The sequence below is a fragment of the Pyrgilauda ruficollis genome, unplaced genomic scaffold (genome assembly GCF_017590135.1).
Source record: "Pyrgilauda ruficollis isolate IOZ18807 unplaced genomic scaffold, ASM1759013v1 scaffold70, whole genome shotgun sequence".
Lineage (NCBI taxonomy): Eukaryota > Metazoa > Chordata > Aves > Passeriformes > Passeridae > Pyrgilauda > Pyrgilauda ruficollis.
This window is the reverse complement of record NW_024528822.1, coordinates 1247059-1261722: the sequence shown is the minus strand read 5'-3', so window position 1 is coordinate 1261722 and position 14664 is coordinate 1247059. Positions and strand designations below refer to the sequence as shown.

Here is a 14664-nt window from a genome sequence, read left to right as displayed (position 1 = left end):
ATTTCTATCAAAAAAGATCAGCTAACATAGATAAATTACAACCATCTTTAAAGTAAACTCTCACAAGAAAAATGCTTACACACTCAGGAAGATATAAGTAACTAGGTAGCCACTGTTTTTACACAGAGGAATGATCTAAATAACTGAATACTGCTGCCTAAATTGCAGATTAATTCAGAAAGAACACATGGGAATCAAGATGCACTAGTCCAAGAATGGCTGAAGAGCACCAAAAACCAGTACACACACAAACTGAGGTTGTACAGCACTTGTACTTTTATCAAACCAATCATGTACTGTCTACATAGAACATCCAATCATCTTCAGGGTATGAGGCATTGGATTTCATTATTATCACTCAGAGTATTATTCAGTCCTTTCACAAATTAAAAGACAGTCTTGATCGTGAAGTTTCCACAGTTTGTGTGTTTTGATGTATAAAACTAGAGACACAAATGTTTATTTCTTTCATTGGGAAGTGTTCTACTATTTAGAAACCACCTAGCACAATTTCTGCAAGACTTCATGAAGTTTTCTCTGGCCTTTAAATAAAAACTACCTCATCCATTCAGTATTACAGTTTGAGTTATTCTATACCGCCACACATCATTGCCAGGGGCCGGGAAAAACTACTTTCCTCCAGGGAGAAGGGGTTCTTTCCAGTGGAGAAAATGTGGCAGAAGGAGTCATCTGATATTGTCTATTACTCTTTTCCCCTCTGTGTGAATCACTTGTTTTCTTATGCCCTCTGTCATTAGTACTGTTGCTGTTTCCAGAAAACTGTTCTTATCTCAACCCATGATCTTTACCTTTTGTGCCTCCAATTCTCACCTCCATCATGACCTAGCATGGAGAGGGAGAAGAAAACAGGGGAATGAGAGTGAGTGGTTTGGTGGGGAGCACCATTCCTAAACCACGACACCTACCTTCAAAATTTCCACATCCATTTATGTGCTTCAAAGCACTTCCATCATTCTGCACAGGGATATCAAAGGAGCCATTGCTTATTGAAACAGGAAAGGGTGAAAAATGTTCTGACTGACTTACTCAGTTTGCTTGTTCAACACAAATTCTTCCCTGCCACCACTGGAAGTACTAAGTGAAGTGTGGTGCTGGGGGCACTGTACACAGGCCCTTGGAACTGCTCATCTATTAGGAAGATCGGTATGATAGATGAGGCAGGATTGCAGCACACCTTAGAGTCTGATCTGCAGAACCGCTGTTGAAATGAACATTAGCTCTAAATTTGCAAGATGAAGTTACTGTTGTATGAAGTCTCATACACCTGTTGCTCCTCATCTTAATGTACTTTGTTTTGTATCTTTCTGTTGCCTCTGGAGAATATCATTACCACTACTATGATGTATTAGTACTGAAGTTGCACATATCCTGTTTCTCCTGAAAAGTGAATTTAGAACTATATCATGTAGCAGGAGATTCAAGATGCAGTTGAAGGTACATGACACTGCTTGTTCGGGGTAGAAAGGTTAGAGTCTAGTGCTTTATTTTCCTTCTGCACACTCATAACCCCATCTTGCATGAGTTTAATATTTGTTCAATTCCAGATCGGCTAGATGACTTCTTACATCCTGAGGAGAAAATACCCTAAAACCAACTAAAAAACCCCCAACAAAATCAATAAAACTTCACCAACAAAAGCCCCTACCAAATGACAAATGGAAACACCCAAACTAAATATCTACCAGGCCAAAGAGATGCACTGGTCTAACTGAAAGGTAAAAGTAGCAAAGGGGCAGGATGCTGCCCTGGAGGAGTGTGAGCTCCTTTTTCCAGTGGCAGGTAGTCACCTGATTAGCTCAGTCAAAATGCAACTTCACTTTCAAGTTAAGCATATCTGAAAGCAGAAGTATCAGGCTTCAAATCTTCATTTGCACATCAGATAGTAATACAGACAAAAAATGCTTCAAGTAATAAAAAGTGATATTACATACTGCTTGAAAAAGGAACAGTTTTACCTGTTTTTCAAAAGAATAACAAACACTAAAATCAGAAATAAGACAGTAACTTATTAGAAAACTAAATCATGGCAATATTTCCATTTCAAATTACACACATTTCTTAGAAGATATGCACTTCATGCTGTCATAAAATTGCTAAAATATGATCCTTTTCCAGTGCCTTTTCCAAAGGCACTATCTTTAAAACCACCATTTAACAACTGAATGAAAGCAGTCATAATTTACTGTCACTGACTCCAGGATGAACATAGCAAACAAGACTTATAACCAACATAACTGTCAGGGACTGAAAACCTGCTTCAACCAAATTAAAGAGCTGTGGGCTTCTAATAGGCAGCTTAACACTGGCAAATTTACTTGATATGCAATCCTTCCTATATTTTCTGCATTTTATTTAAATTATTCAGGAAAATATTATTCTAAGTGTACCTTGTAATATCTGAAGTAATCACGCTCTTGCAGTTTCTGTATTTTGGGAAAGATCTTGAAAGTATTGAAGTCATCAATGCTTTCTATGTCACATAAACAATCATCTAGGACTCCTGTGAGCTTTTGAAAAAACACATAAACATTTATTTTTAATATAGAAATATTAACTGCAGAAAAATCTTTTAAAGAGAAAAACAGGGTGATTGAAAGAAAGACTAGTGAAATGCAGTTCCAAAGCAGGTATTTCTCATGACAAAATACTCTGTAACACACCTCATAAAGTAAAACTGCAGCCCACCTCCAAATGCATTGCTAAATCAGTGTTAGCAAGATTAACAATTTCACCCCTGAAATTTGTTGTCACTTCCAGCATATAGAACCTTCTGAAGAATGAGCAACAAGATTTTCCAAATTACAAATACATGGTATATTAGCAAAGTTGCATATCAACTGTTCTCCTACCAAATGCTCACAAGTCAAATTGCCTAAAAAACCCTACAATCACACATTGTCATCTTATTTTCATATTTCTTTCTCCAAGTGTGAAAACACTTCATCTAGTTTCCTTAGAGGCATGGGGAAAAGGAGTGTAGGTTCTTCTGTACACAAGAAGTTTGCAATTTCACAAATAAATTCAAAAAATAAACACGGAAAACCACACAGAGGGATCTATATTTCAATGCTGTGAATCTATCATGAAACCAAGTATGACCTTTTTCAGGCCTCATCCCTCTTCTTGTGCCAGGACAGCAAGCTGTACTACTACTGCACTAGGTTAAGATCATCTCTATGAAAAGCAGCACACACTACTGTGTGTGCAGAAGTTCTACTGCCAACACAGAAAGGGAAGGCAGGACTGTGCATGTAGCAGAGAAAGCAGCTCCAACTAGCGCTGCAGACTAGGCTATGAAAATACTCTTGCTGAGACCCTGGCAATGTCTTATTGAAAGGTGGAAATACTTATATATTGAACAGTTATATAATAAATTTCAGTAAATCTAAACTAACTCTCTTAGGCATAGCTTCTTAAACTACTACAAACATGTCTGAAGGCTTCAGATATGTTTAAAAGGGAATGGAACCAAACACTGGTGCTTATTGCTTCTCTTCTTCATTGATATCCATTATGGCCTAGAAATTATTTAAAACAGAAATACCCACACATCTTATACCTTGCATGGGATTAGAAGAACTTCTAACTATTGAAATGCTGTGTGGAAAAGGAGACAAAAATATTTTGTGCCTTTTTTTCTTCCACAGACTTCACATAGATGAGATTATGAAATCATCTAATCTGTTTTATGCATGGGAAATCACTCCTGTACTTTACAGAACAGATACCCTTATATAACCAAGCTTGATGTAAAAGAGCCACTAGAAAACAAATTGTAGGCTTATGCTCCTTTATAAAGCATAAAGGAGGCCTGGAAAATGGATTTCCCCCAACTCTCTGTGAGAATAAAGAGGTGAGGATATGGCAATAAAGCACTTAAGTGGAAAATTCACCTTATGTAGAGCCTACTTTTTCTGAGGCACTAAATAGGCTGTCACAATTCTGTAGAGCAGATATGGCAATGAAGTAAAGCTAATTTAAGGAAAGATACTTTAACCAAAAATTTTTCCTGCTGTTATGCTTGCCTTGCTAATCAAACCTGGGCAAACAATTGCCGAAGAGCCAATGTGTAATTACAGGTTTTTCACAGTCCACATGACTGCCAACTTCAAAGTAAGAAAAAACTTGTTATTAATGATGCTTACAGGAATAAAATTCCCATGCACTTGAATATATAATAATTTCATTTAAAACTTCAAATTTTCTTATTGATCACATAGACAGAAATCTGTAAAGGTGCAGCCCTTACAGGTAATGCTATACCACAAAGCAAACAGCATAACATTTCCTTATAATATAAAAAAGGCAAAGAGATAACTCTGAATATTTTGCTCAAATATTACTGAACTGTATAAATAGGATAATATACGGACTTTTTTTGGACTGAGAAGAAAAAGAGGAGGGAACTATTTTGATGACCAGCTTCTAAGACTATCCACTGCTTACAAAAACCATTTTACCATCTATGCAAAATGGAAAATGCTTTTTCAGGGGAAAAATGTCCCAGGTAAATACAAGAGTTACACTCAGTGTCTAATCCTCATGGAAAAATAAAAAGCTGCAGCCTTTTTATTTCACTAAGACCTCAATTCTAAGAACAACTTTGAAAATGCAGTACGGTTTACCTACATCAATGAAGTTTCAGAAATGAATCCTCAAAAACTAGAACTGATCTAGGAAATTATGAAGAGAAAAATTAATTCAGAGTACCAGAGCAAGCAAACTAACTTCTCCATTTTTATTTTCCTCACAACTTTTTCAGAACTGGAACAGTTAGCTCCCTGTATACATAAAATAGCAAAATCAATGCTTCCTTGGAAAGCATGCTCTAAAATCAAACTAAGCTGTGTCTGTACCAAACCACAAATTATAAAATACTTTAACAGCATATATGAAACATTAATACTGCACAGCAGTGGAGTACAGCACAGTGATGCAACAGCAACACTGGCTTCAAGTACCCCAGTCAGAGGTTTTTTTAATTAGTCTAAGTGCAGGCTTCAGTGCTCTCACTCACGGTGCAACACTCCAAGAACATGCAGAAAATGGCTCCATTTTTGTCAGCATCTGGATCTTCCAATTTGTTTTTTCAAATTGGGGACACCAAAATAAGAACAGTGTACTACACAGTTAAAACTATGTATTGCAAGACCTACTTTGTTATTCACACCATCGGTACTTTGCCTTTTTTTAATTGAACTACACTAGTTAACTTAGTCTACAAATATAAAGTCAAACAATAGTGTAAGTTATCACACTTTTATTACAATGGACAAGTATCGTGGTTTCTTTTCATCTGTTAATTACTTTGAGCTCTAAATAAACTCTAAAAGCATTAGCCTACTATCACTGATGTTCAAGAAATCATCTGACATGGTGTAGCTGCTATTTTTTCTACCTTTCCAATATGCTTATCAAAGTACTTCCAGGTGTTGTCAAACCTAGTTTAGTTCTTGAACAGGTATCAGAGCTATACTGGAGAAGTGAAACTTTTAACTTATCTTCTCCAAGATAAATCAACCTTTCAGAAGAAAGGGTCAATGTCCAACCTGCATCAATTTCTCCTTATGAAATCTAGAAAGAAAAACACAGTCAGCACTTTAATATTAAGGGAAAAAAAGCAGAATAAATGCATATAACAATAAGCAATCTATTCACATAAACAACCTTATTAGTGTTATCAGGCTGTTGTACTTTAATTGCTTCAACACTTAGAAGACCACCTGGGACACCTTGTTTTGTTCCTCAGACGTTTCACTTTGCCATGGCTGCAGAATGAGACAACAGCCTTAGGTAACACGACTCCAAGAGCTATTGGTTAGCTTATCGTTCCCTGCACAAGCCAAACTCTGAACTCAATATGCTAACAATTTTATGAAACAGCAACAACCAAACTCTCTGCCAAGCATCACAAAAAAATGCCACTTTATTAAGTGCTTCTTTAAGAACTCCATTTCAATTAGCATTTAGTTACACTAAAATAGTAAAATAATGTCAATCAGAGACAACCTCAATTTACAACAAAAAAAGCTGCAATAAAAGGTGTCTATGCTACAGTTATCACCTCCTTGGGTGGCCACTTACATAGCATATTATGCAACACGGAAATTTAGAAAATATAAGAGAAATAATAATCCAGAGGACAAGCTTTGCTCCACGTGGACAGTGTATTCCTCAATAAACTCACTCCAACGTCTCTGGCCCAGCTGAAAGCCTCTCCTACTTGACACCGGCTATCATTTCAGTCATGGTCACACGGTGGATGAACAGCGAGCTCCTAACCACAGACACATGTCCTCCTAAAGCTGTGAAGGCAGCTTTAAGAAGGAAGGGGTGTTCTCATCCTTGCCGGTAACGTGGGCAAACGCACACGACCTAAGCACAAGCCAAGCCGGGCACTGGCATCACCCTTGGAACATATGGCTTCTCACAGACTTCATCAGGGCACCGAACTTTCTGCCTGAAGCCACGGGCATGATCCAGCCCGGAGCTCTTCAGCATATCCCACTGACTGATGCTACCTGTGGTTCCCAGTTCAGCCAACTTCTCCCCGCAGACCGACGGCACCGGCCCCGGGCTGGATCCCGGCAAGTGCCAGCCGCAGGGTGTGGAAGGAGAAGGACGTGGGCTACAGACTCCAGTAAGAGATCCCCCGACTTCCCGGCGGGAAGCCTACCCCGACACGGCCCAGAGCTGCCCTCCGCCCTACGACCCCCCGAAGTGACCTCACCTCCCGCCTCTGCCCTGCTGCCCCTCCGGGAGGGCTCCGCAGCCCTACCCACAGCCGCGGGCATCCCCGCCCGGCCCCGCTCCCTGCCGTGCCACCCGCCGCACCGTCCCGCCAGCCGCCCGTTCCTACCTGGGCCTCCGCTGTCAGGACGCAGCCGAGCACCGCCAGCAGCCGCGCCGCCAGCCGTGCCCTCGCCGCCGCGTTCCGGCCGCCACTGCCGCCGCTCATGCTGCTGCTGCTACTGCCGCCGCGACTGACGGAGGAGGGGGCAGCCCTCGCCCCGCCGCCGCCGGCACAGGAAGGAGAGGGACGCGCCGCGGGTCGGCGGCGGCAGCGTCTCCTCCCGGCGCGGCCGCGGCTGGCGGGACCCGTCGGGTGGGGGCGCCGCGCTCACCGCGACCCGTCCGCGGACACCGCGCGCGCGCCCGGGATCCTCTTACGAAGCCGCGGCGCCGCCGCCACCACCCCGCTCCAGCGCCCGCCGCTCCCGGGCCCCCGGCGCGCGGCACGCCGGGAGATGTAGTTCCCCTCGCCGTCCCGGGGCCGGGCCGGGGCGGGGCGGGGCGGCGGCGCCCAATCGGAGAGGACCACGCGCGCCTCCAAAACAAGTGGCGGCGGCGCGCGAGCGGCTGGCTGGGCGCGTGCGCGCGGCGCCGGCGGGGCCGCGTGAGGAGGCGCGGCGCGGCGCGGCCGAGGCAGACCCCCCCGGAACCTGTCGGGTTCAGTAGGTCCCCGTCCATCCCAGCCTAAACTGGGTCCAGGCCAGTATATCGCTGTCCATCCCAGTATAACCCAGTCCAGGCCAGTATCAACCAGTTTAGCCCAGTATCATGGAATACCCTGAGTTGGAAGGGATCCACAAGGACCATGAAGTCCAGCTCCCGGCGCTGCACAGAACCATCCCCAAGAGTAACACCACGTGCCCAAGAGTGTTGTCCAAACACTTGTGGAACTCTGTCAGGCTTGGGGCTGTGACCACTTCCCTGGGGAGCCTGTTCCAGCACCCCATCACCCTCTGGGTGAAGAATCTTGTCCTGATATGCAACCTCAGCTTGCCCTGACTCAGCCTCATGCCATTTCCTTGAGTCCTTTCGCTGGTCGCCAGAGTGAAGAGATCGATACCTGCCCCTCCGCTCCCCTTTGTGAGGGTGTTGAAGACCATAATGAGGTCTCCCCTCACTCTCCTCTTCTCTAGACTGAACAAACCAAGTATGTTCGAGCAGATCTCCCTATAACCCCAGTCTAAGCCTGATCCAGTCTGTACAACCCAGTCCAGACCTGTACAAACCAGTTTGGCCCACTATATCCCAGTGCAGTCCAGTATAACCCAGCAGGCTGGAGCCGTGCTGCCCCAGCGCCACATGGGCGAGTTGGGCAGGGCCACAGGACCCCCTGCCCTACTGTTGGGGCAGTTCAGAACCAGTCTTTTGCTCCCAACAGTTAAATGTTTGTATCTGCAATTCATTTCCAGAAATACAAAAAGTCATATTTCTGTGAAAAACTTGAGTGTTGCACTGGTTTAATATGCAGGATAGGTGAAATTAGGATTTTATTTTCAATTCAGGTGCTAACAGGTTCTTATTAAATCCTTTCTTTTGGAGAATACCCCTTTACTGGAGTGGGGAGACAAGCTTTAAGTCCAGGGTAACTATGTCAGAGGGCTCAAAATTTTTTATATTGACCTTTCCATTACATTTGTCCTTAGGGGTCAGTGTGTTTTTGCATTACTGAAAATGTCTCAAAGGGATGCTGTCTAGGAATTAGAGACCGTAAGATGAAATAGGCAGTAGTTAGTCTGGTTCCAGAGAGATGATGTAAGTGCTCCTTTCTTTCCTCTCTGGAATACGGGCAGTACAAACTATAATTTGGGAACAGATAATTAAATGAGAACCTATTCCTACTTCCAGCATCAGTGGAGCAATACAGTAGCTAGATGCTTGAGAAGAAATTAGCAGAACAGCTAATGTTAATGTTTACATTGCCATAGTTTGCTCTCAGTATCAGTACTCCATACTTTATCACAAGTGGTTTGTACTTCTCACAAAGAAACTGTTTCTGTTCAGCAGATTAAGGTGAATTCATTGTATCTGTTTACATTTTGTGTCTTTGATTCTGGAAAAAAGTTTCCATCAAGAGTATTTATTTAGAAAAGCCCTAAAAACTTGGAAGAATCAAACACTTGTCACACACTTGGGCTACATAAAAGTACTCTAAAAGTTAGAAGTAAACGATCATATTTTTATTCTTCTCTCAGTGTTCACTGAGTTTTCAGTTCAGAACACTTTGTGTTAGTTACAGAGGGTACTTTATTTCTTCCCCACAGAAATGCTTGTACCAGAAGTCAGTTGTGGTTTAGCTTTTTACTGCCATATTAGAAGGATAAGGAATTGGCTGTAAAAATATATAATGGATAATTTTAAGAGGCAGTAAAAACAATATTCCTTTTATACGTGAGTATTATCTAAGATAGCAGAGCTGAAGGTAGCTTAACAGTTTTCTAAATTCTAGGGTATTTTCAATCTTATTTTATGTTTTAGTGTAGATTTAAATCTATGAATGCTACTTTACTAGTGGTATAAAAATGTCTCAAAAACCCCAAACATAAAAATCCTAATATAGGATTTCTGTGTGAAATCAGTTTCGGGAAAGATCTGCAGAAGAAGCAGTGTTACAATTGCAATCCAAACGCAATAGCATATTACAAAGCTGTAAGTGTCTACTAAGCTTTCTTTTAAAGAAATTTGCCATGATGTTATAGCATTTTAGCAAGGGCTGAGGACAAGCTCTTACTGGGGAGAGGGATAATCACAGTTTACATGTTGCTGGGGTCATGAAGAGTCTAGCCTATATATTTAATTTTTCAGAGTGGTTGTCATAGGAACAAACATCTGTGATTTCATAATATGTGCTGCTGTTACACACGTTGACAGTTTCATTTACAAGCACTAATGTTTTCTTTGTATGTGCAAGCAAAGAAAGCCTTGAACACAGGAACTAAAAACATTATTCTTTATTCTTAAACAAGAATTAAGTGCAGAACACCAGAGTCACCTCTTTTTCATGTCTCTGTGATGTTCTCTAGTGTAGGCACAGATCTGGGTGCACGAGACAGAGACAGTCTTTTAGTGGATGCAGCAAATCTGCAATTACCAAACTTGCCTCTGGCCTGGAACTGATCAAGTCCTGCAAGTTTTATTGTATTACCTCCAGTGGTGCTTTTTAGCCAGCTCTTATTTGCCAGAATTGAGTTTATGGACTCTGGTTGTAGACAGAAATAATGATCTATGGGCATCAACTGTGGATTCCAAAACTGGATCTTAGAGATTATTATGGACTGATTTAAGTGAACATACATGGTAAAAAAGGGTGGTTTCACATTTCCCATTAGGAGTAACTTGATAAATCCTAGCTGCTTTTTCAAGTTCATGAGCTGGATTTCAGTAATCTGAAATGTGGATTTTTATTTTGAAACTGTTTGCCCTTGAAACTTTTGCCTTTATTTATTTTTCTTTATTTATTTTTTGCCTTTATTGATTTTTCCAAATTAACTTTTGAATGAGTCCTTCCTAAACTTAGGAAAGTAAACCAGGGAAATAGATGTGTCACAAACTTCTGTTTAAGTTGGGCAGCAGCAGTGGGAGGGCAGTGCCTGTTGAGCAGTGGAACATCTTGTGGTAGTCTAGATTTAAATGATACAGCAAGGCACAGCTGTGGGTGAGAACTTTCAGTAAACCATCTGACATAAGTACAGAAAGCAGCCAAGGCCAGGGCACGAGTTCTGTGGTCTGTCAGGCCTTCTACTGTGAAGAGCTTGTACACCCTGTTCTGTGCTGCTGTCATTAGGCCTGATACAAGTTATGTTTCCTTGCAAGTCATGCCTCACTGACATCTTGTTCCACACCTACTGATGTCTGCCTTAAAACCACAACCAATGCTCAAGTCTGCAGCAACGGGTGCAAGTATCTTTTGAAAAGTACCTATGGATGTCTAGGGTTGTCTCAGGAGTGCGGCCTGCAAATGGCAAAACAATACTGTAAAATTCAGTGCAGTGGTCAAAAAGGTAAACTTTTAATAAGAAAATACAGCAATATTTTCACAGTGACTTTGAGGAAAAAAGCAAGAAAGATAGAATTCAGTAAAAAATAAAGAACAGCAAACTACAGGGAGGAAGTGCATTTTTAGGAAGCTTTTGTAGGTGGAGAAAAACTAACTACAAATCTTAACTGTATACCTATATTCTCACTTCTATGTTTCACGTGTGCGTGTTACAGCTGGATGTTAACAAAGTGCTTTGTGTATTCTGTAACAGCATGAGTGAAATGTAGATGTCAAGTAGAAGTAATGTACAGGGTTTTATTGTCATTCCTGTAATACCTATATTTTTTTTAAGAAGGAGTGCCAACACAGGAATGACTCTAGTAGCTCTGTCAAACTTCTGAGTATAGTGGGTGTGATGAAAATACATAATCTTGTTTAAAAAAAACACCTAAGATTTGTGCACTTGCTCTTTCAGTGTGCATGCTTATCTGTCAGCAAATCTGACCATGAAGTATAGATCTCATCTAAATTGTACATTTATGGAGCAAGGAGTCAGGCAGGGGGGGTAATGTCCCTGCAGAGGCATAAGCTGCAGCCTGAAATCAATCGTATTAGGCTCAGTTTCAACATGTCAATCTAGAGAAAGCAAGGTTTCACTGTTTCTGTGGGGTGTGTTTGACTTGGACACAGCACAGCTCCTGGAGTGGTGGGAACATTTCCATATCATGCAGTCCTGTCAGGCAAACAAATTTCCCACAGGCTTACATAAGATGGTCTAGGTATGTGTCATTTCTTATGTTTTCTCCATATATTGCTGTTTCTGTCAATTAAATGTCAAAATCGTGACATTCCTGTAAAAGAAGTATAAAGAGCAGACCAATATCATTATTGACAAAGAAAGTAATTTTAACTTTTTTAGCTGCTGGTTAATTATCCCTTCTCCAAAGCAGTCTCAGAATTTTCAAGAACTTTTCTAGCAGCAGTCTGAAGCTGCTGACAATTAAAAGATATCTATAAGATACTGGGAGAGAAAATGCAGGGAGATTTCTTCCTAAATCTCCTGAAATACAGGAGAGGTGAAGAGTTTATGTTTACACAGAGACATTTTACTCAATCTGAATTTCCTTAAGTGAAGATATTTGAAATGTAGAAAGCAAACAGATGAGGAAGAATAAATAAGGTTGCTGTGTGATTTTGGCAGGCCCACAGTTACCATGACTATTGGCAACCTGTGTCAAGGGAATATTACTGATCCCCTGTGTTATAGTAGCTTTTGTGATCTGGAACAAAAACTCTTTATTTCCACGTGGAAAAACTACAGAGGATAAACTGGAAAAAATGTTTTGGTGGTTTTTTTTTTTGTTTGTTTAGTTGGGTTTTTTTGGGTGGTGGGAGTGTTGTATGTGTATGGTTTTGTTTTTCTTTTTGTTGTGGTGATGTATATTTTTCTGGAGAGGAATATATTGTCCTTGGTTTTGTCTGCAGTCTTATGCTCAGAAGGTGGGAAGCCCCTTGAGACTGTGTTAATTGCTATTTCAAACAAAAAATTCTCCAGCTCTATATTACCAGATAGTTTGTAGATCTTTGAGAAAAGCCTCTGTCATCAAATATGGCTGGGTTTTTTGATGGGGCCAAGAGGAAAGGAGTGAGAGGAGATCTGCACAGACTTGATTTGTGAAAACTATTTGAAATTACTAATTCTGCATTTGAGGGGAAATTGACAAAATTCTGAACTCTTCCCATTATAATTAGCTATGCTGGATTTAGTAGCTTATAGGGTTATAGCAAGATAAGGTACAGATAGTACTTAGGTTTAGAAATGTGTTGAGAAGATTAATCCAGCGTTCTATGGAATGCCATTGCTTAAAGTTATCATTCTGGACTTAACTTTTATGATATGGTTGTGTTTTGTTTTGCCAAAATAATTGCTGGCTTTCTGCACTAGTCAGTTGGCTAAGTAACAAAGACTTCGACAACATTTATTAAAGACTGATACAAGAACAGGCATCCAACAGCCAATTTAATCTGTACTGTTATCAGTACTCTAGAGATAATTGTAAGTAATTGCAGTCTCCTCCTTCAGTACTATGGAAAAACTGTTAAATTATGATCACTAACCTTAGTTTTAAGGCAGTAATATTATCTAGACTATTCATTTCTATTATTAAATTTCATTATTTTAAAGAGTTCTCTGTAAATAATTTTTTTTAAAAATCTGCTTCAAATTGAAAAGCCAATCTAATTTACAGATATAAATATTTATATTCTTAAAATACATGATTTTGAGCAACATTAACCAGTTTTGGCTACTGGAACAAGTGTTGTTCCACTAAAAAAAAACTTTGCTACTGCTTACTGAAATAATTTTTTTAATCCTCATGTAGGAAGATTACAGATTGTAAGTTATGAGAAGAGTAAATGCCATGTTGATTGTAAAACCTGACTTAGCCCCCAGCACCGGTGTTTTGTAGCCTTCTGTTGTTTACAGCCATCTGTGTGACAATAGTACACCAGGATATTTTGAAGGAAGTCAACGGATACATTTTTATGTAGGTTGTAAATATCTTTCCCCGAAGTTTTTGCAGTCACTGTGTCTACTTTTGGGTAAAGTTCAGTAATTTTTGAACAGCACACAGAGGCAATACCTACATGGGAAGTCCTCAGGATAGACATGACATTCATTTAATTGAAGCATAAATTTGACAGGTTTGATGAGTCTAGAACATTCTTAGCTCTACTGTGGCTGTATCATTCCTCACAGTTATAAAAGAGACTCCAATAATTAGTATAGCATTTGTGCAGAGCTGTGTAGGTAAGAATACACTTCTGCTTTCAGCCTAATCATCCATCACCAAAACCCTTGTGCTGCTAAGGAAATCTAGAGAAACACACAGAATCAGCAGTTTTAGTTCTAATTTCATTTGCTGTTACCTTTTTAAAGTAAGCCCTTATTTTTTGAGAATGAGTTTTAATAGGAATGTGGAAGAAATGAGAGGTAACTGACCCCTTGAACAGTTGGACTCCAATGACAGATCTAAAAAAAAAAAAAATCTTTGTTTTTTGCACATCATGAATTGCAGAAATCTTAGTGATCTGTTAGCTGCACCTTGGAGATTAAGATATATAGAGATATGTATGTTTGTGTGTATAACCCAGTGGTGGAGCCTCCATTTATCTCAGATGAAATTCAGTAAGAAAATAATCAAAAAACATCAATATTACTGATGTTAGCTAAAAAACAAATTACAGGTGTGGTGGTGCATTCCACATCCCCACCCTGCCCTTTCCAGGCTGCAGTGTGAGAAATACTTGTTCATGACAACAGGATGACAGCTACCGTCATCAATTTAAATTGTGGAAATAAGAGCAATTTAATCTGTATCACTTTAAAAAATTATTATTTGTGACATGCACAAGAGATGAAAAATAATCCATGGAAAAGCACTCAATTGTAATGCTTAATGGACCAAAGGCTACTTTTAGTTATGCCAGTGTAAGCCAGTTGGCTGAATTGGAGCTCTCTCAGTGTAACAGAACAGAATCTGTTTGTAAATTTACCTCTTTAATAAATAAACCAGGTGGCTCATAAAATTGATCTTTATAATGGTAAATTCAGTTGTGCTGTCTTCTTTTGCTTGTATTGTACACTAAATAGCAATACACAAAATATCTTATTTAGAGCTCGATTTCATGCACAGACCCCATTTAAGAAGCCTGTATTACTTACATCAAAACCATAAGTGAGAGAATTTGCCAGAGATGACAGTCGGGTTCCAAAGCAATTGCATCCAAAGATTTTACTTCCTCATGGCATCGGATCTGCCTGTAGCATAAGAGGAAAAATTTTAAGTATCTGTGAGGAACCAGTGCAGTTT

General features: G+C 40.2%; 1 protein-coding gene across 1 annotated transcript in view; it reads right to left on the bottom strand.

The window, feature by feature from the left end:
• ERO1B (endoplasmic reticulum oxidoreductase 1 beta) overlaps nucleotides 1–7236 on the bottom strand; it is a 29237-nt gene extending 22001 nt beyond the window's left edge. The window contains exons 1-2 of the mRNA XM_041485493.1: nucleotides 6881–7236; nucleotides 2409–2528 (exon numbers count right to left, since the gene is read on the bottom strand). Coding sequence (XP_041341427.1) covers nucleotides 2409–2528; nucleotides 6881–6979 — 219 coding nt within the window. The 5' untranslated portion in view covers nucleotides 6980–7236. The remainder of the gene's footprint in view (nucleotides 1–2408; nucleotides 2529–6880) is intronic.
• Nucleotides 7237–14664: the final 7428 nt, after the last annotated feature.